Source organism: Microtus oregoni, unplaced genomic scaffold, assembly GCF_018167655.1.
Source record: "Microtus oregoni isolate MIOR12 unplaced genomic scaffold, Mior012 000128F_ref0000496, whole genome shotgun sequence".
Taxonomy (NCBI): domain Eukaryota; kingdom Metazoa; phylum Chordata; class Mammalia; order Rodentia; family Cricetidae; genus Microtus; species Microtus oregoni.
In genome coordinates, this window is record NW_024544771.1 from 2,030,162 (window position 1) to 2,055,486 (window position 25,325).

At 50.1% G+C, this 25,325-nt stretch overlaps 1 protein-coding gene across 2 annotated transcripts; it reads right to left on the reverse strand.

Annotated features, from left to right (window-relative positions):
• Nucleotides 1-1,700: 1,700 nt before the first annotated feature.
• On the reverse strand, nt 1,701-3,486 carry LOC121444490 (growth arrest and DNA damage-inducible protein GADD45 gamma). Of its 2 annotated transcripts, none has more exons than XM_041646299.1 (4): nt 3,310-3,486; nt 2,720-2,821; nt 2,404-2,617; nt 1,701-2,312 (listed from the first exon to the last, which is right to left on the reverse strand). In XM_041646299.1, exons 1-4 carry the CDS (start codon nt 3,360-3,362, stop codon nt 2,202-2,204), a joined length of 480 nt encoding a protein of 159 aa, XP_041502233.1. In that variant the 5' UTR covers nt 3,363-3,486; the 3' UTR covers nt 1,701-2,201. The 2 variants fall into 2 exon arrangements, with proteins under 2 accessions (XP_041502233.1, XP_041502234.1); XM_041646300.1 differs by having other exon boundaries at nt 3,306-3,456.
• Between the last annotated feature and the right edge of the window lie 21,839 nt (nt 3,487-25,325).

A 25,325-nucleotide genomic window follows, 5' to 3' on the forward strand; every position in this document is an offset into this window, starting at 1 on the left:
GGTTTGCCTGAATTTTATCCCCAACACCGCACAAAATGAGGTGTGGTGGTGAGGCAGCAGGACCAGAGGTTAAAGGTCATCCTTTGTTACAGGAGTTTGAGGCCAGGACCCTGCCTAAATAACTACATAACATACACTGTATTTCCTGCCCCTTGTTTATTATAATAATATTAACATGCAGATATGAAGAAAAAACAAAAGAATTCAGCACAAATTTTGGCCACCCTCACCCCCCTCCCACCTACTAGCCACTCAAACCTGCATTCCTTCTCTCCCCTCCCCCACCCTACCCTCCTCTGAGCTGAAAATTCTTGTCTCCTAAAACTCTTAACAGGTGGCCACAACGTAAGGGCCAATCAGAGAAAGCCAAGTTTCCTACCGGTTGCCAATTCAAATGTTCTGCGAGGGTCTGCTAGCCTGCAGCGTTCTGCTGAGTGCATGCATTTCAGGACACATTCTGGGGTAATGACATCCCCCTTTGTTTTAACTACAGCACACTCTGGCAAGAAGTCATTTTTACCAGCTTGCAGGTCCACTCTGCAAGACTCTCCCACCTAAGAAAAATTAGAGAAAACTTCTAAGGCAAGCAGCAATGGTATTCGGGGACAAATGTGGCGGAATTCTTTCTCGCCGGGGTTGCTTTCCAGTAGAAAGGGAATGCTTCCCTGACCGGAAGTGTCATCGAGCCCCTGCAGTTTTCCTGTGGAGTTTTAAAAGCGGCACTCAACCAGCAAACCAGCCTCCCTAAGCGCTGCTGGTAAATCGGCCGAATGGCCTTCTAAGAAAAACAGCACCCCACCCCTCCCTTCCCCGAAGGCACACGCTGCCGGGCAGCAGAGCTGACGGCAAGAAAGCCCCACGTGGGCTTCCCCTGACAAACCCAGCCAGCTTGGAACAGGCAGTGAAAGCCAGAGGCACTAAACTAACAGAAAAAGTCCTCTCACTGGGAAGTATCCCCCAGATCCTTCTCAAAAGATAATATTGGCTCCCAAGCGTTTCTCCTCCGACTTTAAAAGGAATTGTGGGTAGCAGCAGCCCTCACTGATGTGGGCAGAGGCACTCAGAATAGGAGCTAGCAGATGCCCACCCCTCAGACTGGCTCACGCTTTCCAATTTCTAAGATACTGTAACTTCCATCACGGCTGTGACAAAATGATGACTCATTCTTAGAACGCAGTCATCGGTATCACATTTGATATTAATACTTTAGTAGTGATGCTTTGTTACAGCAATTAAAAGGAGAAAGTTGCTAAAGCAAGAGCAGCCCACCCCCCCACCCCCACCCCCATCCACGGGCACGGTTGCAGAAGGCAGCTCATTGTATTGGAAGGCACAGGGCCTCCCGCAAGCTGTCCAGATAAGCAGCTGTTGGGGGCTAAGGGGTGGGTTAAAGTGGGGGGGGGCGAGGAACTGGAGGCAGAAGCCACTGTTAGCGGATTGGATTGTAAGACTTGAGCTCCAGCACCGGGATGCCTTATCTCAAATATACTCCTGTCTTGCAAGTTTAAAATCTTCCTGAAAAGATAAAACAGTACTCCGGCCCCAAGTTCTCCCACTTACTCCTCGCCAGCATCCCCTCCCCCACCGCCAGCCCCGGGAGGTTGTATGGTCACAGGTGCCGTTAGTTCCACCAACCACCAGAAACACCTTTACCACCTCCCCCGAACTAAGACTCCCCTACCCTCAATAAAAGGCGTAAGTTTGGTTTCAGTAAGTTTATTGTGAAATTCAAAGCTTCCACGATAGCGTCCTTTAGAAAAATGAAAGCATTGCCCGGGATCCGTTTCGGAAAGAGCAGTGCAGCCAGCAAAGTCCGGCTCGCTCCTGCAGCTTGATCACTCCTGCAGCTGTACCAAGTCCATCCAGGCCGCCTGCTTTGCCTTTCCCCTCCTTTCACTGGAAGGCTGCTGAGTCACGCCTGCCTGCCTCGCTAGACGATTCTTCCCGGCCCTGCGGCCAACGTCCTTGCCTAGGCCTTCCTGTGCTAGCAGCCTCTCTGGACACTGGCAGAGTCCTGGGCTCGGAACAAGGTGTCCCCGCGGCCGCCATGCCCCCTTCTTGGGAGGCTGCGCTCCTCACTCTCCAGGCAACACCGCCTGCCAGTCTCCACGCGCACTCGAGCGCCCTCGGAGGGTCACTCCAGAGCCAGCAGCGCGCTAGAGCGTCACCAAGTCGAACAGACCAAGGTCCCTGCCGGACTGTCACTCGGGAAGTGTAATGCTGGGCACCCAGTCGTTGAAGCTGCGGCTCTCCTCGCAGAACAAGCTGAGTTTCTCCAAGGCAGGGTCTTTCCACGTGTCCTCATTAGGGTTCTGTGTTTAAAAATACAGGGGTCAGCCAGGCTGGCCTTTGGCCAAGCGGGTGGGGGAGACTGGCGTGGGGAGAGGCAGTAGCTGCACTCACCGAAATGAGGATGCAGTGCAGGTCTCCCGGCGCACCCGCCTCGTCGTCTGCACCCACGATCGCCGCTAGCCGCTGCACATCACCCACGCGCACGATATCAATGTCGTTCTCACAGCAGAACGCCTGTATCAGCGTGAAATGGATCTGCAGAGCTATGTCGCCCTCATCTTCTTCATCGGCAGCCAGCACGCAAAAGGTCACATTGTCAGGGTCTCTGCAAGGCAGATGGGAAGGACAAGGTCAGAGTCGATGCCACCCCCAGGTCTCCCGGCCGCGCCAACCCCAATCCCTGCACGCGGGGCCTTCCTATACTCACACATTCAGGACTTTGGCGGACTCGTAGACGCCAGCGGTCAGACAGCCCTGGCGCTGAGCCGACAGCAGAAGTTCGTGAAGCGCTTTCCCGGCGCCCTGCATCCTGTGAAAGAACAAGCACCGTGAGTGGGGACCAGCACGGGGACGCGGTGTAGATCCCAGCCCTGACCTCCAAGTCCCAGCTGGCTCTTTAGCCTAGACCTGTCTGGCGCCAGCATTCCTGCCTCTCAACTCCAACCTGGCGCCCACACACCCGGATCCCCAGTCCCGACTTGGCGCCCACACCTCTGGCACCCTAGTCATGATCTGGCGCCCTCATTTACCATCACCCAGTCTCGACCTGGCGCCTGCACCCCCGGTTCCCTGCTCCAGATCTGGAGCCCAGAGCCCATGTTCCCCAATCCCGACCTGGCGCCAGAATCCCAGACCCTAGCTCTAGGAATGAATCGAATGTAGTCATTGTAGTCCCACCGCCTCGGCACCTCGCTGTCAGACAGTGCATGGCACCCACCCCGCAAACTTCCATCCTAGAAGACCCTAAAAGATCGCTACCCGACAACTCCAACTTTCGGCACCCCAAAACCCACCTACCTGGCTGTGCTTTCCGGAACTGCGTCCTGGCCACGGACTTCTTCCAGAGTCATTATGCGATCCACAAACAGCAAGTTATCCAAAAGTGAAGAGTGCGGAGGGAGTCGAAAGCAGGTAAGGAGCCTCAGAACCCGATCCGCGCCGCGCGCCCACCACCAGCGAGTGAGCCGGGCACCGCCGCACGAGTCCTTTTATAGACCGGCCCGTGCGACGCGGCCAGCTGGCGGAAGGCTGCGCTCCCATTGGCCAGCGCCCGCTTTCTGATGCAAATGAGGCGGCAGGCCCGCGGCTCGTGCCAGAAGGCCACGTGGGGAGGGGTGCGGGGGATGACACAGCCTCAAATCTGCCGCTTTTGTCAGGGTGTTACCAGGCAGACTGGAGCCTGCAGATTTCATCTCGCCTCTCTTTTTTTGTAAGTCCTTAAAAGGAAAAAGTTAAAAAAAAAACCAACAACGTTGTTTGCTAATATGATACTGGAATTTGTGAAATGCATACTTGGAGAATGTAAAAGCCTTTTCTTTTTTTTGCATTTATTTTTATTGAGACCTTTCTAATTTTCTTCTTATTTTCAATTTGAAGGTTATGGGGCTGTTGCATTGAAACCGAAACTTAAAGTCAAAGGTTTGCAACTGCAGCTGACACCAGGTCAACGTCGCCACTAGAACTCAGGACTCAGTGCCTTTCAGGGTCGCGGCTGCAAAGGTTGAACCACCGCCCACCCCACCCCCGTCCCGTCCCGTCCCCCACCCCTGCCCCTGGCAGATCGCTGTGGGGTGCGGGCAGCAGGGACCAGCAGATTGCTGCCGGCACACGCGGCTCGTTTGCATTTCTATACGGGGCACACAAAAGAGGAGGTCTGGCGTGTGGCAGTTCGCGACGGGGACAATCAACGCTTTCTCTTTCATAGCAACACTGTCCACCTGCCGCCGGGTGGGGTGGGCAGAGAGCCCCGCCGTGCGCGGGGGTCGCGCTGGGTTGCCCGGCACGTGGGGGTCTGAGCCGCGTGCCGCTCCCCCGCCCCGGGTGCGCACCTCTTAGACTTGCCCTGTTTGCTGGGATTGTGATGCACGCGTGCCCAGCCGCAGAGAAGCACACAGGGATACTAAGCCCGAAACCCGTGGGGTTCCGGGGTTCAGACTCCAGAGCTTGACACACGCTGTTCCACAATGCTTTTCCCAGGGCGCCGCCTACAGGCCGACCTAGAAGGATCCAGACCTCCTCAGCCACCCATCCCATACAGCCTCGCGTTGACCTCTCAGGGGTCTTGACCTGGGGCACACTGGGCACCGAAGCCCGGTGCAATAGGTGCATTAATTAGATTCAGAGCAGAGCTTGCACCCAACGCCCCGGGGCTGGAGACCAAAAACCACCAGGACTGATGGAGCAAGAATGTGTGATGAGATTTTGAAATATTTCAAAAACGTAAAAATGTGTCTTTAAAAGGTTCTTTTCTGGTAAAATAATAAATTTGGATGCGATCCTAGGAGTTTCCTGAACTTGGCATTTGTCCTGTGAGTGAGACCCACACACCACGCTTACAGATTGCTCACCCGCAGAACACAACACTGTGGGTTGTCTGTATCTCTCGTGCGACACGGAAAAGTGTGCTATGGAACCCTAGGAGCTTCTCCTCTGCTGAGCGAAGCCTGGGAGATTAGCTAGGGCAAAGGGCAGGCGCGAAGTTTGCTAGACTAAGGCAAAAATCAAGCGCAAGCGCGCATACAGTAATTTTCTTTTTCCTGGAGCATTCTTCAGGTAAGTGAACATACGCATTCAGTGTTAACTTGTGAAGTCCTTTAAGGGAGTTTTCCTGCTGCACTGGGAGGCTGAGGGTTTCCCAACGCCAAAGGCCGGACGAGGGGTCAGGCGGCCTCTTGCGCCTTCCGGCGGCTGCACCGAGAACTGCAGGTGCCGCGCGATTATCTGCAAGGTCTCTCAAACTCTCAAAGCCCCTTCCGGTCTGTCTTAGTGGCATATAAAATGATGGTGATCCCTGAGTGAATAAAATGTGTTTCTAAGTGATGGAAACTTAAACTGTTGCTCTTTTCAAAGTTGGCATAAAAACAAACCAGAGGACCGATGAAACCGAATCAAAGACCCGGATTTAATCCACACACTTTCGAACTCCTGATTTTTGACAAAGAAGCAAAAAAATATCAAATGGAATAAAGAAAGCATATTTAACAAATGATGTTGGCATAACTGGATATCAACATGGAGAAGAATGAAAATAGATCCATATCTATCACCATGCACAAAACTCAAGCCCAAATGGATCAAAGACCTCCACATAAAGCCAGCCACACTGAACCTCATAGAAGAGAAAGTGGGAAGTACACTTGAACGCATTGGCCCAGGAGACCACTTCCTAAATAGAACCCCAGCAGCACAGACACTGAGAGAAACAATTAATCCTCCTGAAACTCAAAGTTTTAATGCTTCTTGTCTCTCCTTAGTTTCAGATCCCCAGGAAATATCGGAAATAATAATCCTTTTGATATCTAAGCACACACCTGCTTCTGCCACTTATAGCTAGAAAACTGCTCACTTGCCAGGCTGCAGGAAACTCCCCCATAGTCTCTGCATGACAGGAAGATCCGTACAGGTTAGCGCAAGCTTAGGTCCCAGCATTTCCACACCCCACCCCCAGCCAGTCTGGGCCAGAAGGAATGATTGACAAGCCCCAAAGCTAGTCTACTCTGCTAACCTTTTAAGAGTATTCGGTTACAGGAAACCCTCCTTTTTGCCATCAGATATGGCCCCACACAGCTTTAATTAGGTAAGTCTGAGTGGTCCCAAAGTCCCCATCTAAATTAGGAAAGAAAGGTTTGGGGCCTGACTGGAAGTCACAAGCTGTATTTCTGAGTGCGTACTCTACAGTGGCTACACTCTTACGAAGTCCCTAAACTTTAATAGTATAAGGGACGGTGAGTCCATTAAAGAGGAAGTCTCACAAGTGTTCTGCTTTTGAAACCCTCTGGAGGGGTGGGGTGGGTAGAGTGTTCACGGAGCATCAACACCTGGATTTATAAACCATGCATGGAAGCACAGACCTGGAACTGTTAGCCTGGTACATCTGAGGTCCTGTCTCAAAATCGAAGTAAAATAAAATGCTTAGGAGCACCTGGAATCCTAGCTACCTGGAAGGCTGAGACAGGAGGACTCCTGAGTCCCGGAGTTAAAGTTTTGCGTGGTAAACCAGAGAGACAATCCCCACTCCCAACCTCTAAAATAAATAAGTCGATACCTTCAGCAGACACTTGTTTTATTAGCATATTCTCTGCGACTTTGACTGCCACGGTGAGCGTTGGTGGAAGCGTACCTCATTCGGACACAGACGGAAGTGGAGCTCAAGGCATTCGCCCCCCTTTGCATTTGGACCGTGCACAGCGACTGACTTTAAAGAGCAGATACACGCATCAGGAACAACCATGCCCAGGACAGCTGGCCCAGAGGCTGCAGCTGAGGAGCCTCAAGCCCAGTGCAGGTAGAGTTCCTTTGGTTATCTTAGGAAAAGCCACATTCATCGCCCCTTTTGCAAAGTTGGCAGCTTTCACAGAAAACTGTGAACTCTTGCTTTCTCTTGGCTAGTGGGAGGCCTGTAGTGTGCCCCCTAGGCTAACAAGGAGCAGGAGCTGGAGGTGATGGGGTGCCCTGACTGAGTCTTCATCCCTGGCTCTCCCCCACACTCACCAGGGCCAACTGAGAACAATTAGCTTTGCAGCTTGCTAGTGGATGAAACCTGCGTGTCAACTCTGTCTGCAATCCTTAAAAAGAGACTGAAGTTTGAAACACAAACAAAAGGGAACCAAATTCTTAAAGATGAAGCCCAAGACACTCGGTGTCATTAGTGCCCAGATTCTATAGGACTGGGTCTCCCAGGGCAGTAGCCAAAAAGTCTCTTGGGGCAGTCGAGGCTGGCTCCATTCCAGAAAGGTCTGAGCTATCCTCAGTGCTCCCACTCACTCATCCATCCTCTCCCAAGTCTTTCTGTTTATTTCCAAAAAAAAAATGTTGCCCCAAGAGCTGCTGATGGAGGAACGGGCAGTTGTTTGTCCGCAACCTATGACTAAGATAATTTTTTTCAAAAGAAATGAAATCTTTAAGAAAGGTTAAACCTCAGCAGTAGCAGCATCCTGGCATTTAAAGGGTCCATCAGCCTGTCCCATTCCTGCCCTACGCTGGGAGTCACAATCCACCTCCTCCCCGGGGTGAAATGCAGATCTACAGGTGGGAGCATTTCACCAGACAGCTGAGACAGGAAACAGGAAGCAGAAAGGGAAGCCCTTACACAGCTAGCCGGACATCCGTGCTAAGAGCTTTCTGGAAGGCACAATTATTCTTAGCCGCGCACTTGCAGAGCATGGGGGTGACAGGAGCCAGGCAGAGCCTTGGCTGTCACACGAGGTTTGCAAATCAGTCCTGAATTCCTACTTCCCTCTCAATAGTAGGAAAGGCTTGAGGGCAGCAGTCAGCCACAGCCCTAATCAGGACCGCAGAACAGTGCACCCTAGCTGAAACACCCTGACCCCAAGCCACAGGTGTTCTGCCTTCCCATCTAGACCAAGTGCCAGAACCTGTGAACCCCAGGCTCCCCATCTCAGAACTGAACTTCCCATGGTGCGCGCCTCACACTTCTGTCCTTGTGCACCTCAGGGGGATTTTCTTTTGCTTTCTTTTTCTTTTTTTTGGGGGGGGGGTGGTGGGAGTGAGGGATTGTTTCTGTTGTTGAATTTGATTTGGGGAGAAAAAAAAAACATGAGAGGCAAGCTAGAAATCCTGGCAGCTGCAAGGAAGAGGGAGGTGGAGAAGGGGGTGGGGAGGACAAAGGTGGAAAGGAGGGAGGTGAGGAGGAGGAAGAGAGCTATTCTTCTTCAATTAGAGACCAGGAAAGAAGACAGGCTCAGCTGCTGTGAAAAAGCCGGAGCAGCTGCATAGGGCAGGAGAGAGACAGAGACAGACAGAGGGACAGAGACAGAGAGACAGAATATGCCTGGAGCTCGAGTGTGGTGCAAGCCTGAAGTTTGGAGCTTGTGTCCGGCAAAACAAGGGGAAGGAAGCAGTCAGCCTTTACACAGAAAAGCTCTGCTCCTGGGGGTCTTCGAAGGTGGCTCCGGGAACCCCGTGCAGCCTGGAACCAAGTTTATTTCACAATCGGCCGCATCCAGCACTCACTGCTCACACCGTCAGCTGACTCGCTGGGAGGTGTGGGGAGAATGGGTGGCGGGCATCTCTGTGCCTTACTAGTCACACTATCCGTGCCCCGTCAGGCCTGAAGGCACATGTCACCCCTGCCAGACCCCATGGACATTTGAGTTCTGGCTAAGCAGCAGCAGGTGTGCCAGCACACGGTGACTGCCGCTCTGGAAACTAACGCTTCGCACGCACGTAAAGGTGACAGGGCCTCAGCGAGCCCCAGACTGCGAGCCTGCCTTCTGCTCTGGAAGATACGCTAATAAAACCATGTGAGCCCTCCCCATCACACCAGTAAAACCTGAGGGTTCAGGGGCTGCAAAGATAGCCCAGTGAGCAAAGTGCTCACTGCACAAGCTCCAGGACTGGAGTTTAAGCCCCGGAAGCCATGCAGAAAAAGTGGCCAGTGGCAGCCAGTGCTTTTAATCCCAGCACTGGGGGGAGGGGAGAGGCACTCGCTGGCCAGCCGGCCCTGCTTCATTGCTGAGTTCTAGACCAGTGAAAGACTGTCTCAGTAAACAAGGTGGATGAGCTTCTAAGGAATGACTCCTGACACTGATCTTTGCTTGCACATGCAAACACATGCTCTGCACACTCAAAACACACACACACACACATGCATACACACATATACAGACAACCAAGGCCCAAAAGTGTGTTCGGTACTATTCACTCTGACATTGCGTGAAAACCAAGTGCCTGGTCTTGGAGTTTGGGGCTAAGCTTATTTTTCTGTTTTGTTCATTGCCGTGCTATGAATTCACCAAAGGTCTCTTGCGTGCTTGGTGAGCACTCCATTACTGAGCTACACCCTAGGCTGGGGCCTGACTGAGAGTGTTCTTGTTTGTCGACCTACTAAGTCCACTTTCTTGAAGCTCTCCCAGAGGAGGGCTTTCGGAAAATGTGCCTGGCAATAAAATGCAGAGACCAAAAGAGGTACTAGAGGAAGCTCAGGGCTTAGAGTAGCCACGCCGGTGCTTCCGGGGCATTCCGCGGCCTGATCCCACCTCACAAAGTGCGACTAAAGCAGCTGTGGGATTCTGATTTTGTAAAGTCTTGAATGCGTGTGGCTGCCACTGCACAAACTGTAAACACAGGAACAGTAGCCGTTGCCCAGGGTGAGATGATTCACCCGGCTTGTTTTCCTTGGCTCCGCTGCAGCTGAGCACCCCGCAGCTCGATTCCCTGTTATCCAGAGAGAAGCCTGATAACCTCAGGACCAGACGTCAGCCTCCCCCCCCATACAGGCCATTGTGCCTGGTGATGACGGTTCCATATGGAAACAGATCAAGAAGCCAGACATCTGTGGGGTTTGGCTTCTAGGGAGGACACTGAGTGGGACCCCTGCTTCCTAGACTGTGTGATGGCCATTTGGCACTACTGTGTGTCCCCTGGCTGAGGGAAGTCTGTCCTACACAATGGAAGATTGACTTGAGAGGCTCCTCTGAGCTCACAAATGTGCAGGGCCTGCGGCCAAGAGCCGAGACCCTGGGATATATCTTGCTGTCAGAACAGAAGTTCAACAGGACTTCAGGCAAAATGCTGCACACACCACAGCCAAGGGCAGAGGACAGAAATGTAATGAAAACTTTACAGACATCAAGAGGACTGTCTGAAAACCTGGCGAGGTGGTGCACACCTGGGATTTCAGGACTTGGGAGGCAGAGGCAGGAGTTCAAGGCCATCCTACATAGCTAGATCTAAACCCAAAGGGGCTACGTGACACCACATCTCAAACAAACAGACACTCGGTTCCTGGTTCCTACTGTCTGCATAATAAGCAGGAGGATTCTAAGATTGTACGACTTAAATATAGTCAACCTATTTTTGAGATTTATGAGTGCCTCTTAATTGTTGGATTTTATTCGTTTGGCACAAAAATTGATAACTTTTGAGCAAATTATTATCACCATTGCTATTTTATTTCGTAGACTTTCATAGGGCTCTCTGCTCACCAGACACTAGTGTAAGCATCATTTAAACCTCATCATGACCCTGAGGTGTCAGTACTGATGTCGGCATTCTGCAAATGAGTAAACAGACACGGAGAGGTTAGTCAACGCCACAGTGCTCAGCCAGCCATGGGTTAACAAGCCATGTTCTGAATGCCCCTCCTCTGCCTGTGTTTCCGCTCATTATTCATAAGGAAGAGATGGAATTCTCCGTAAAGCATTTCCAAAGACCCTTTAGGTTTAGAACAAACTGTTTGATTCACCAAGGACAAGATCATCATGTACCTGAAATTTTTGAAAATATCTCTCCTTAATTGCCTCGTATCTAGGGTGCCTGTCCAGGATGTAGCTACAGGGTGACCTCTTGTGGCCAATGTGGGTATTACATCCATAGAGTGCCGCTCCTCTGAAATTTCCTGTGCACAGCTCCTGACCTTCAGTGACTAATAGGACCTGCCATTTTCTGCTGTAACCAGTGACTCTGAGAGGGTAGAGAGATGGCTCTGTGGGTAGAAGCTCTTGCCATGTATGCATGAGGACCTGAGCTTAAATCCCTATCCAGGCATGGCTGTGTGTGCCAGTAACTACAGCACGAAGGTGGCCGATTCTGGAAGTACACCGAGCTGAAACAAGCTTCAGGTTCAGTGAGAGGCCTTGTCTCAAGGGGATAAAGTAGAGAGTGAAGGAACAGGACCCTCAGCTCTCTCTGGCCTCCTCAAGCACAGGTATAAACAGGCACACGTGTGCACAGGCAAACGTCACAAACACAAACATTTTATTTTTAAGGTCAAACATACTGGGCCTGAAGGATGCTTTTTCAGGATTCTATGCAACAGAGGAGTACCCAAGGCCGTACAGCTAAGGATGGAGATGGGATTCTAACTGCTTGCCCTTAGGCTACCCTGGGCACAGTGCCTACAGCTACCCTGGGCACAGTACATACAGCCACCCTGGGCACAGTGCACACAGCAGTCCTGGGCACAGTGCATACAGCCACCCTGGGCACAGAGCACACAGCAGTCCTGGGCACAGTGCACACAGCCACCCTGGGCACAATACATACAGCCACCCTGGGCACAGTACATACAGCCACCCTGGGTACAGTTCACACAGCAGTCCTGCTAGAGAACCCAGATGGTCTGTACATTCTGTTCTCCTGACAAGACTAGCAAAGCTCTGGGCCTCCAGTGGACTTTAGCTGATACTCATTACCTACAAATTCCCAGAAAATTCACACAGGACATTCCTACAAGGCATTGTCCTCAGAAACAATCCCAGTCTGCAACCTTGGAGAACCTCCCATACATAGCCTGGCCAAGGAGGTGTCCAGCTGGAACAGGACATCCATCCTGGTGGAGCTGATAGGTTGATGTGTCCCTGCTCACCCAACCCCACCCCTCCTCCTCCCACCTCTCCCGTGGGTCCCTCTCCCCCATATAGTCTTCCTTCTGTCATCGTTCATGGTGGTAAGAGCTCTTTAGCTATGATGATCTTTACCTACAAAGGACTTCTCCCGCTATAGTGATGCCTGTGAACCTCTGCTGCTAGTGCGACCCAGAGTTCAGTAACCTCAGTTTCCCTTTGGAGCTCAGTGGAAAGGCAGAAGGACCTCAGCCCTGCCCACCCTGTGGAATCAACATCTACACTTTTGAAAAAAAATAGTTTATTTTAGTTTTACAGAATAATAGGTTTCATTGTAATATTTTCTTTTTAAATTATGTGTGTACATGCTATGACATGTGTGTGAGCACATATGTATATGAGTACAGGCATCGTGTGCCATCGTAGATAAGCAGAGGTCGGGAGACAACCTTGGGCCGCTATCCTTGCCTTCTGCTTTGACAGGGTCTCTTGCTTGCCACTGCATACACCAGGCTAGCAGGCCTCCCAGTCTCTGGAGATTCTCTTGTTTCTGTCCTCTATCTCACTGTGAGTCCTGGGGCTAGACACACACACACACACACACACACACACACACACACACACACACTACCAAGACCAGCTTTGTGGATTCTGGGGTCCAAACTCAGGTTCTTACACTTATGTGGCTAGAATTTACCCACTGAACAGTCTCTTTAGTCCTCACTGTGACTGTGACATTCCCACACATGTGTGTGAACACAGTCTCTCCCCTAACATCCTGACATTCCCACACATGTGTGCGAACACAGTCTCTCCCTAACATCCTGACATTCCCATATATGTACAACCACCATCCCCCCAACATCCTGCCTTGTCTTCCTACCTCTCCTATCAGGGGTCCCTCCCCCATATAAGCTTCCTTAAATTAGCATACAAAGTACTGGGTTTTCTTTTGACATTTTCTTTTTTAAAGATTTATTTATTTATTTATTTATTTATTTATTTATTATATAAACAGTGTTCTGCCTTCACACCAGAAGAGGGCACCAGATCTCATTATAGATGGTTTGTGAGTCACCATGTGGTGGCTGGGAATTGAACTTAGGACCTCTGGAAGAGCAGCCAGTGCTCTTAACCTCTGAGCCATCTCTCCAGCCCTTCTTCTGAAATTTTCTTTTTTCTTTTTCTTTTTTAATATTTATTTATTTATTAAGCCTGCAGGCCAGAAGAGGGCACCAGATCTCATTACAGATGGTTGTGAGCCACCATGTGGTTGCTGGGAATTGAACTCAGGACCTTCGGGAGAGCAGGCAATGCTCTTAACCACTGAGCCATCTCGCCAGCCCCTGAAATTTTCAAACATAATCTGTTTTTATTGATCCTCCCCAAACTTCTCCCTTGCCTCAGATAACAAGACGGTGGCACATATAGATAATGAAATTTTATCAAGCCATAAAGAAAAAGAAAATTTTCAGGAAAGGAGTAAGATCTGGAAATGATTATATTAATAGGGGTTGAGCCAACCTCGCCTCGCTGTCATGGAGTAGCCGCCAGCGAAGATTCGGGTTTAAGCCAGTAGAAGCTCTGCTGGATTAGCCAGCTGGAGACTACACTGGATGTTCTGGACCTGAGCGCAGTCCCCCGTCTTTCTCAGGTTGGGCTTTTATGAACCAAAATCACATCCTGGGTTTGACATACTTCATTCAACAAAAACAGTTAGCCAAAAAAAAAAAAAAAAAAAAAAAAAAGCATGTAAGGACTTTCCCAGAACTACGGACTTGGACGGATTAGTTCTTTGTTCTGGTTTTGGCAGGTGGTGCTGCCTACATGTTGGGTTTTAAGGCCTGAATGGTTCTTCCATCACGGCATCAGCTCTGCTAAGGTCTGGGGGTCAGGAGGAGGGATGTTATACACCAAGCAAAAATATCTCCATAAGGCATGTGAATACAAAGGCAGATGTGAGAAGAGAGAAAGGACCTACGGCTGAGTGTGAAGCCCCAGCTGGTCTGACTGGGTAACACAAGTCACAGGTAGCAGGCACAAGGTGGCATGAGGAGCTGTGTTAGTATGTAGCAGGTTTAGGATGCTGCGAGGCACTCAGGGAATGTCACCACTGGGCATTAACGCCATGGCCACCTCTGAATTCAAGAAGACACAAGGGGGCAGACTGCTAGCAAGCCCTTCGGTGTGTCTGCCCTGTCTGACCCATGGTGACAACAGGGTTTGGGGTCGTTTAGATTTGGAGGTGCTGGGGGTCAAATGCAGGGCCTCATGCGAGCTGGCCACACACTCTATGCCTGAACTGCACCTCCAGACTGAATTAACACCTGAACTCACTCGGCCCGGACCTCCATGAGGATACAACATTCATAGTCTCTAATGGGACTAACAATGGCTGCAGAACACAGACCGTGTCTCAGGACACTGGACAGTGAAGTGTGAGACCCAGCAACATCTCAAACACACATCACACACCGGGCAGTTCCCATGTATGGCCTGCCACCATGTCACCCAGGGAAGAAGGGGGTCCCACAGGACTGTGAGCAGTAAGATGGTCCTCGGACCCTCATTCAGATTCCCCTGTTTCATGCTTGTTTTATCCTGGGCCACATCTTCAAATATAGATACCTTTTTGCTGTCTACTTATCCAAGAAATGTAGCCATGACTTCTGCTTCTCAATCACAGGGCATCCTGTGAAGTCTACAAGCCATCATGAAATAAGCACACTCAGGAAATTCCCATCAGAATGCGCTTGTGCCCAGTCTTATTTGATTGCCACACATTGGAGATGCTGTGAACATCTCAAGGACTCCCAGGTTCAGAGCCACGGGGCACACTCAGGAACTGAGCATTTTTTCCTCCTCAAATCTGAAATCATTCTTGGGGGTCCTCTGGGAACACTGCCATTTTTTTGAAATCGATATCTTTACCAGGGTCCGGGACCTACTGTGCGGCAGAGTATATCTCTACAGGGCCTTCGATGCCGCATCTCCAAAGGCTCACAGTTGAAGACTTTACCACAAGCTTGGTGTGTTTTCTGGAAATAGTAGACTGTGGGATGTAGGACCTGGTGGGAGGAAGTCAGGTCATTGCGCATGCCCTGGGAGGGACTAATGGGACCCCTACACCTCTCCTGTCTGTCCCTTTGCTTCCCAACTTCCAGCCCTTAAGTGGCTCTGTTCCACCAGCTGCTACAGCCATCAAGTCCTGCCTCGCCATAGAGTAGAGCTGAAACCTGAGCCCAGAGGCTGAAATGAGGCTTTCCGGCCTTGCAGTGGATTTTTTTCCAGGAATCTTGTCACTGACAGAAAGCTGAGTAATAACTTTGTCCCTCTAGGGGACGTCCTGTACCCTTCCCGTTTGACTCGGGCACACATTGGGTGTGGGTGTTTCTGCCCCCCCCACACACACACATAAACTCAGCAGCCAGATCAGCTGGGACCGCCACACCATCTCTCAGACACTCCCTCCAATTGAAAAGCTCTGGTCGAGGTGGTCTGCCAGGGCTCTCTTATGTCAAGCTGCTCTCTGCCCATTGTGGTGCGAGGCGTTTTGCCCGGCAGAGGACGGGTGCAGCTCTTCACCCAGACAGGAGCTAGCTAGAGGTCTCCTCTCACAGATTCTCTTATGCTTATACTACAACAGAATCTAGCTAGAGGTCTCCTCTCACAGATTCACTTATGCTTATACTACAACAGAATCTAGCTAGAGGTCTCCTCTCACAGATTCACTTATGCTTATACTACAACAGAATCTAGCTAGAGGTCTCCTCTCACAGATTCACTTATGCTTATACTACAACAGAATCTAGCTAGAGTCTGCAGGGAGAGTTCAGTGTGCCGCCGCAATGAACCTGCCTCCCTGTGAGCCTTGGCTACAGATCCTAGGTCCTGATCCCTGCGCGGACTTGAGTTTTTGGGGGAGCGGTGACACAGCCATGTTCTCCAGCACTCTGCCCTCTTTCCCCTTCTCACCCAGTGAGATTATTGCTGTTCACTGCCAGCTCAACTCTGCCCTGGCTAGGGAAGCTTCTGTCCATGATGCCCCTCCTCACTTTCTGGCACTCTTTGCAGGAACCTAACATCACCCTCAGCTGGCACTGGCTGCATCTCTGATAGAGCAGGGTGAAGTCCTCAGTCCCTGACACCGGGCACATCAAGAAGCCCCCACGTGCAGCTGAGCCATCAGCAGAGAGGCTGTTTCTACTTTCCAGTCTTCTGCCTGGGCCCATGTGTGCATAGTTGCCAAGGGCAGGGGTGAGAGCCCAGAGGGGTATGATGCTCCCTCCAAGGGAGAAACTCGGAGACACACTAAAAGAGATGTACTGGAGGGAAGGGGAGTGTGTAAGGAACTTCAAGTTCAAGGGGCTGGGGAAGGTGACCCAGCTGGGCACTGGCCTTCCAAGCATGAAGTCCTGGTCTCCAAATCCCCAGAACGTATGTAAAAGCTGGTCACAATGGCGGCCACTTACAATCCCAATTCTGCAGGCACCAGAACCAGAAGGGATCCCTGAGAGGAGGAAGAGGAAGCAGAGCACACCTGAGGGACATACACTAAATTTGCCCTCTGGTTTCCAGAGGCACGCATGCACCCATGCACACACACATGCACCCATACACACAGAAACGCACACACACAGAATGCAAGCTTAGAGCATGCTCCCCATGTCATAGGCTGAGTCCTTACCTAACACTGGAGGGAACAGACATGCATAGTTGGGAGGTGGCAGATTACTTCTGAGACAAAGACACAAGGTCACTCACTCAGGGGTAAGTACCATGACTACCTTATGGGACATTCTCTCACAACCACATAAAGCAGACAGGATTTCAGAAGTGACTGCCTGCGTTCTGACCCAACCAGATTCAGGTGGGTACCCAAGGAGGGTCACAGACAAGCTTGTGTGGCGAGTAACTGAATGTCTCCCATGCTGGGCTCTTTTCTGCTTCCTTCTTCCCTTGTGCCTGTCTGTCACCCTCAGGAGGGCCCCACACACAGTGTGAGGCATACAAGGACTGTGTTGGGGTCAGGGTCACAAAATCAGTATGAGCAGATGGGCCCTGGCCAGCCAGGCAGGCAGCCAGCACACAGCAGGGCCTGAATGGAAGTGAGGCACAGGCTTGTGTGGGGCCAGGGGGAGGAGCAAGCCTGCAGGGCACGCAGATGGCCCCAGCCACACGCTCTTCCTAGGACGCATGCTCTCACGGAACTTTTCTTTCTGGAAGTGGGTTGAACTATGCAAAATCAATGTGGTGACCCCTGGCCAGCTGCTTTTGTGGCAGCCACTGGGGTCACACAGAGGCAACAATCTAAGGCTGAGGCCAGCTGGCAGCTCCACGGTTGCCTAAACTCACCCTGGGGCTGACTGAGGAACACCCCAACCCCGCCCTGCCCAGATCTACTTGTTGGGGGTGGGTATCACAGGGACCACACGTGTTAAAGACAAAGGCCCTCTTGTATATCCTTGGTAGTTTCTTAAATCTACAAGGTTTCTTTAATCTACAAGGTTTCGATAAGAGGAAGGGGTTCCTGCCCCTTAGAAGCAGATGGCTCCTTTTGGAGATGTGGGATTTGGGGGTCCTCCATGAGCTTGGTCTGAAAGGGGTGATACCAGCTGCATGGGACTGGCCCAACTGCTGGGGAGTGGCACACACTCCCAGTGTGCCACACCATACTCTGTTCCTCTAGTGACTAAAGAGCTATGCCTGCACCCCTTCAGACAAAGTCCAGACAAAGCTGGAGGAGGGATATCAGGGGTACATCTCTGGAGCAGGAGCCCTATGCAGGGCTTCTCTGGGGTGAGCGCACTTAATTCTCTGGTTATGTGGCACCTCTACTGGTTCCATTTTTGACTCGCAGAGAAACAAAGTCTCACACAGTTAGGAACTGGTCAGTGGATCCTAACGATCTGACCGCAGAGTCTAGCAGAATCCCATGGGTGTATTGCCGACCCTTCCCATCCCCAAGTTAGAGGAACTGTAGAGCTGGGGAGGTGGCCCAGTGGGTGAATTGCTTGTCACCAAAACATGAGGTCAGGGCTTGACCTCAAAACCCATGCGAAAGGTCAGGCATGGTGGCGTGTGTTGGGGAAGACACAGTAGGCTCCTGGGAGCTACCTGGCCAGCTAACTTAGCTAAAGCAGCAAGCACCAGTTCCGTGAGAGAAGATTGCTTCTCTGGCCTCTGCTTTCGTGCATGGATGAGCACTGCAGGAGGAAGTGGAGAAGAGGAGGGAAGAGAAGAGAAGAGGGAGGAAGATGGGGTTCCAGAGAGACAGAAAAGAGGGGTGGACATAACAGGTGTGATGTGACAGTACCTGGACTTCAGTGACTCTTTCGTATGAAATTGTCAAAAACTTTTTTCCTTCAAACCAATTGAAGAAAACAAAATTTTAGACGTATTCCTAGGTTAGGGCTACTCACTGACAGTTTGAATGGGGGAAAAACACTTTGGATTTGTAGGCGGAAGCCTACTTAATGCTGTCAAAATGGAACAAGTGTGGGGTCATAGTACCCTCTAGTGGTCGCATTAAGCAATTACAGCTTTATTTTAGCTCATCACAGCCAAGCAAGACTTACTCAAAGGACGCCCAAGCTTCCTAACTATGTAAAAATGTTAAAGGTGTACCTTAACATAAACCGGTTCAATAAACTTTCACCAAAATTTCAAGCTTGGTGTGATTACCCTTGCGATCCCACTACTCTGCATGCTGACACAGGAGAATTGATACAAGTCTGAAGCCAGCCTGGGCTGTTGAGAAACCCTACACACACACACACACACACACACACACACAGACAAAATCACCTGAGGCCCCAAAGTAACTTTGTAACATTTACTATCTATTGTTCTATTGTTAATAAAAAGCCGAGACAGCAAGGAGAGCATTGTCTGCCTCTGAGCAACATCCATATTTAAAGATATCCTCATAAGTTATTTAGTGTACATGTGAGCATGTGTGTTGACACGGGGTGTGGGTGTGCGCATGCGCAGGCACATGCAGGTGTTCACAGAGCACAGAGGAGAATTCTCAGGGGTCAGTTCTTTCCTGTTGTCTTGCTGGTTCCAGGAATGAAACTCAGGCGGTCAGGCCTACATACAAGTGTTCTACCGGCTCAACCGGCTCACGGTGCCATATCCTCATCTTAATTAAATAAAAATAAACAATATAGTGATGTGATATGTTTTTAAAAGTACTGAAGAGGAGGATGGAGAGATGGCTCAGAAGTTAAGAGCACTGGCTGCTCTTCCAGAGGACCCAGGTTCAATTCCCAGCACCCACATGGCAGCTCACAACTGTCTGTAACTCCTGTTCCAGGGGATCAGACACCCTCACACAGACATACAAGCAGGCAAAACACCAATATACATAAAATTTTAAAAATAGTAATATTTTTTAAGGGTACTGAAGAATCGCCTTAAAATTCTTCTAATAGGGCTGGTGAGATGGTTCAGTGGGTAAAGGCACCTGCTGTTGAGGCTGACAGGGCGAGTTCTGTCCCTGGAACCCATGTGATGGAAAAAGGGAAGTGACTCCAGCAAACTGTCCTCTGACTTCAGCATGACACAGGTGCTCCCGTACAGAGGCTAATAAATAAAATGCAATGTTTTTGAAAACATTGAAATATGATAGGAAAAATTCTACTCTGAACAGCAGCAACAAGAACGCACTCAAACTCAAGCCCTACCTAAAAGCAGGAGGAAAATCATCAAAAGGTTCTGAGTGAGGTCCAGAAGAAAGTGTGGGGAGAAGCAAAGCGGAGCAGCTCCCAGACACGGCGCTTCTGCAGCTGGTCTTACGTGGTTAGCCCAGTCACAACCACTCAGGGTTGCCTTTCGAATTCCCTACGGCCCTGTTCCTGCGCATCACCACAGCGCCTCACAGTGCTGTGTGGTTCACTGTGCTCTGCACCTTACAGAGCACATCGCTTTGCTACTTGCCTTCTCGTGCACAAAATTTCCATTCTGAGGCACAATCATGTGACTGTGTGTGGGATTCTGCAGTGATTATACAGCCTGGTTTATTCATTTGATCCCCAGGATGCGTGTGGAACCCAGACGTGGCTGCGCACCCTAATAATACTAAGGAGATGGAGAGGAGGGTCCTGGGGCTCCGTGGTCAACCAGTCTAGCTCAATGAGTGAGCCTCAGATCCTAGTAAGAGACACTGTCTCAAAAACTAAGGTTTGCTTTTCTCAAGACAAGGTCTCACTCTGTGTCCCAGGCTGGTCTCAAACTCATAGGGATCCTCCTGCCTTAGCCTTCCAAGTGCTGGGATTGCAGGGGTGTGCCATCATGGCAGAGGAGTGGCAGTGGGATCGTGAAGATGGGGTCCACCTTAGGACCCTGGTCAGGAAGCAGAGAGAAGACAGGAACTGGGACCAGGCTAGAAAACCTCAAGCCAGCCCCCAGTGACCCATTTCCTCCAGCAAGGCTCCAACCCTCTAAAGCAGGGGTTCTCAAACTGTGAGTCTCAACCCCTTTCCCAGGGGTCACCTAAGGCATCTGCATATCACATATTTACATCACAATTCATAACAGAAGCAAAATTACAGCTATGAAGTGTCAACAAAATAATTTGATGTTTGGGGTCACCACAGCATGAGGAACTGTGTTAAAGGGTCACAACACGAGGAAGGGGGAGAACCACAACCTTCCAAAATAGCACCATCAGCTGAGGGCAGAGTAAGTGATAAACACACAAGCTGGGGGGAGGGGGTCACCTTCAAACCACAAGTTTATTTTGTTTTGTTTTGAGAAAAAAAAAAGGAGAGGTTCTACTTAATTAATGAAATTCTTCCTTCAGATCCCATCCGCACCCACAGGAGGGCCCAGAAGAAAGCATCCCTCTCTCAGCTGGCCCACTGCACCTGGCCAAGTCAATGGGATGCCTGTTGTCAACAGCCCATATGCCTGTCTGTCTGGGTCTGCAGGATCATCAGCCAGCACACCTCCTTTGCTGAATCACGGCGCCTTGTGACCGCCCCTCCCACAGTCTGCAGCCTACAGTGAGACTGGAGTGTCGTGAGGAGTAATGACCAGAGACCGTACTGAGCTAAAACCCCAAGGACACTCGCCTGACCCGGGGAGCTCCAGAGCCTCGCATCAGAGTCTTCCAGTCAGGTGGAGAATCATCTGGGACAGAGGAACAACACAGGAGCAGAATGAAAAATTCCATTCCTCACTGAGGCAAAAGCCTGTGTTTCAAGGACACTGGGAACAAAGGAGCCTAAGGGCTCTGGGCAGAAGGGGAAGGGCTGGCTAGTGCACCTTCAGACACTGTGCCTCTGCATCTAGAGCTGCCTCCGGGACAGACAGATGCCCAACCGACAAACTCCAGCCCCCAATTAACTCTGAAGCTAAGGTCGTGGTCACAGAGCAAAGCACTGACAGAAAACGCCTTGAGTGGCTGCCAGGGAGAAGCCTGGTTCGGCTCACGTCCAGTAGGTTAGCTGATGTTGAAAAACACAGCTTCTTTCATTCTACAAACTAATTTACAATGTTTTTCATGTATGCATGAGGGGTCTATATTCATGTAAGTGTACATCCACATGTGTGTTTTACATCCACATGTTTATTTACATCTGGAGCCCGTGGAGGCCAGAAAACGGTGTTGGAGTTGCAGGAGTTTGTGAGCCACCTGATATGGGAGCTGGGATCCGAACTCAGGTCTCAGTGACTGAGCAGCCAGCTCTCATAACTACAGAACCACCTCTCCAGACCAGGCTCTTTCACTGTGCTCTTAATTACTAACATGAACTCCCAGATCACACGTTACAATCACACCATAAATACATTTATATGTGCATATGTATCTATATGCATATGTGTGGTCTAGAAAGGCTTCAAAGGAGCTAAAGAGGCCCCGACAGAGCTTAAGGATTTCAAAGAAGCCTAGCTGGAGGCTGAGGCTGAGACTTGATTGCCTGCCAGGTTAGGTAACGGATAATGGAGAGTAGCTAGAGGCAGAGCCTGGGTGTAGAGTTGAGGGTCTGATGGGCTCCAGCCTCAAGTGGCACTGCAGATGTGGGTAATGGGACCGTGGAGGCCGTCTACAGGACCGTAGGATCACAAAGGTGTGGGAGCAGGTCTAGGTGAAAAAACCATACCGCAAGTACAGACCATGCTCTGCTAAAAGCCCAAAGACAGTCAGGGCGGGGGGGGGGGGTGGGTCCCCCTCCTCTATTTGGAATCCCAGTGAGAATTTTGTATTTAGTAGGGCTGGTGTGTATGATACATTCCTAGGGTTATCTAGGTTATATGAGCTTGTGGTGTGTGTGTGTGTGTGTGTGTGTGTGTGTGTGATACATTCCTAGGGTTATCTAGGTTATATGGACTTGTGGCGTGTGTTTGTGGCCTGCTCCCCACCCATCCCTGCCTTCTGCCTGGGAATCAAAGAGTCTGGGTGCAGGCTTGTGCTGCAGAACCGCCCCCACCCTCAGAAAGCTGGAAGACCATACCCCACCTCTGCCATGCGGGCCTTGAGACCTCCCTTCAGACCCTCCGCCATGCTGTGTGCTTCTGAGGTGGGACTTGAACTCTCCTCGAGCCACCCACCCCATGCTGCTGTCTGGCCACAGCGCTCATGGTTCTTGGAATACACTTTCCTCCTCCAGAACAATAGAAGCAAAGGTCAAAGGTCATAGTGGCCAAAGGAGAACCAAGTGTTTCCTGGGAAAAGCTTCCCCAAATGAGTGTTTCCCTGAGGTCCCCTTGCTTTGCGCACTGAGAGTAATGTCTTTATTGGGAACTTTATCTAATAGTTGTTTCTCTGAACAGCTCATATCTCCCCAGGAAGTAACAGTTCCCAAACTGAAGTTTCCTCGGAATTTTTCCATCTTTGCCTTGCCCTGTTTCCAACTCCTAACTTAGGGGGAAGCCAGAAAGGTACACTTCTCCCAGAGTGGGGAGGGGCATGTAAACTTCCTCCCAGCTGAAAATCCCCTCAAGGGTGAAGCAGGGAGCTCTTGAGATCCAGAAAGTAAACAGATTTCAGACATCTGCTCAGCGCCACCCCAGAGTCAGGAGAGCCCTTCATCCGAGTCATAGAAGCAGTAAGCAGTTGGCTGAGGATTGGGGGAGGGGTGGAGACTCTGCCTGGGCTCAGAGGCGCAGTCCTTCCTGTTCCTGTAAGCAACCCCTGACACACAGTGCTCTTATTAACCCCAGAGAGGCTAACTGCTTCACCAACTTGGATGTTGGTCTGTCCTGGGTTCCCTTTTTGGATGAGTAAATGTGTGTGTCATGTCTCCCTAGGGAAGTGTCACGTGGGGTGTCATTCTTGCTGGTCTGGAACCTACGGAAGACTCTACTCTCTAAGGATGCCCTCTTTTCCAGCTGGTGGACTGAAAATGCTCCAGGTGCAATAGGATTTCCCTAAAGTCCCAAACACCCCTAAACATCTCATTAAAATCATAAGACAAAGCTGTCAGCTCCTCGGTTTTAAGCACCTTAAGCAGCAGGTGAGCTGCCACCCCCCAGACGGCTTCACCCAGACCACAGCGGCTTCCCCATGTGCCAAGCAAATGTTTACACATACAGTGATGCTGGATCTTAACTGGTTTTTCTGGATCTCTACCCCAATTCTGATTTCTGTTTTAATCTGCTTTGTTTTCCTTTCCCCCCCTACCCAGAGAAACTGATGCAGTTTCTGAGACCAAAAGAGACAGAGGTTGCAGTTAATGCCGGGAGCTCGGTAACTCTAAAAAGACAGGCGACCCTGCTTACCTGTGCCTTCCCAGACGAGGATCCATGAGGTATGCTGTCCAGATAGACAACTCTGTGTGCGCACGCGTGTATGTGTTTGTTCATGTGTATGTTTCTATGCATTTTGTGTGTATGGATATATGCATGTGTTTATGTATGTGCATGTGTGCGCACCCATATACATATGTATATGCACAGGTTTTTGGTGTATGTGTGCATATGTATATGTGTGTAGACATGTGTTTGTATGAGTGCATGGATGCATATATATGGTTGTCAATGTGGGCACATAAGAAGACCAAAGATCTTCATCAGGTGTCTTCTATCAATCTTATTTTTTAATTCATTTTATTTATGTATATAGATGCTTTGTGTGCATATATGTCTGGGTACCACTAGTGTACAGTGCCCATAGAGGCCAGGAGAGGGTGTCAGATACCTGAAACTAGAGTTACTGATGGTTGTGAGCCATGTGGGTGTTGGCAATCAAACCGGGGTCGTCTGGAAGAGCAATCAGCTTATTTAACTGATCTCCCAGTCTCTCTGCCTTGTCTTTTTTGAGACAAGGTCTCTCACTGAACCTAGATCTCATCAATTCTCTAGACTTCCAACCCCTTGAATTCTCCTGTCTCTACCTTCCCATTTCTGGGGTTACACACGAGTGCCACTCTGCCAGGCTTTTATAGGGGTGCTGGAGATCCAACCTCAGGTCCTCACACACGCCTGAAAAGCATTTTGCCAGGTGAACTATCTCACCAGTGCCCCCACCAGATGAATTTCGTGTATTGCAGCAGAATTTATTCTGATCATGAACTGAGAAATCTAAGGGTTCAATGATGGGTTTATACCTACTGTCCTGTCTGCATCTGATTCTACCGGGTATTGGAGCCAGCACGTACCAGTGATCCAATTATCAAACAATTAGAAATTTCATATGATTAGTACCAAAAATCAAATTGTGTAAACTTAGAATGAAATAAAACAAATGTGAGTTAGGGCTAGAGAAATAGCTTAGCAGTTAAAAGCACGTGCTGCTCTTTCAGAGGGCCCAGGTTCAACACCCAGAACCCACATGGCAGCTCAGGTGACAATCATCCTTAACTTCAGCTCCAATACCCTCTCTCGTCTCCTGGGGCACGAGGCACACAAGTGGCTCATGGACATGCATTCAGGCAAAACACTCATACACATAAAAGAAATTAATTTTAAAAAGAGGACAAATGTGGGGGCTACAGAGATGGCTCAGTGGGTAAAGGTGCTTGCTGCCAAAACTGAAAACCTGAGTTTGATCCCAGGGACCCACAGTGTAGAAGAAGAGAATCTGTTCCTACGAATTGTCATTGACTTCCACACATGTGCTGTGGCATGTGTGCACTACCCTACATATACAAATTAATAAATATATATAATAAAAATTAAAGAACAAAGGTAATAGACAGATATGGTAGCACACCAAGGTTTCTTCCTACATATTACTTAACAGCACTCATCTTCAAAAGGGAAGAGGACCCCTTCCTCGGTGCCCCAAGGGAATTGAGGAATATGTCAATTATAAGACGCTATTAAAGCAGCCCTCAGCTGTCTAACATCTGATGTTAGTGAGACTTTACAGAAATGAAAGAGAAGATGCCCAGATGCCAAAAGAAACTCTGATGAAGGGCTGGAGAGATGGCTCAGCGGTTAAGAGCATTACCTGCTCTTCTGAAGGTCCTGAGTTCAATTCCCAGCAACCACATGGTGGCTCACAACCATCTGTAATGAGGTCTGGTGCCCTCTTCAGGCATTCACGCAGACAGAATATTG

Excerpts from the sequence above, each read along its gene's own strand:
- LOC121444490 (XM_041646299.1), bottom strand. The coding sequence starts at position 3,362 with ATGACTCTGGAAGAAGTCCGTGGCCAGGACGCAGTTCCGGAAAGCACA. Across the intron at positions 2,618-2,719 it reads TCCGCCAAAGTCCTGAATGT|AGACCCTGACAATGTGACCT; the intron begins GTGAGTATAGGA and ends TCTGCCTTGCAG. Across the intron at positions 2,313-2,403 it reads TGCACTGCATCCTCATTTCG|AACCCTAATGAGGACACGTG; the intron begins GTGAGTGCAGCT and ends TTTTAAACACAG.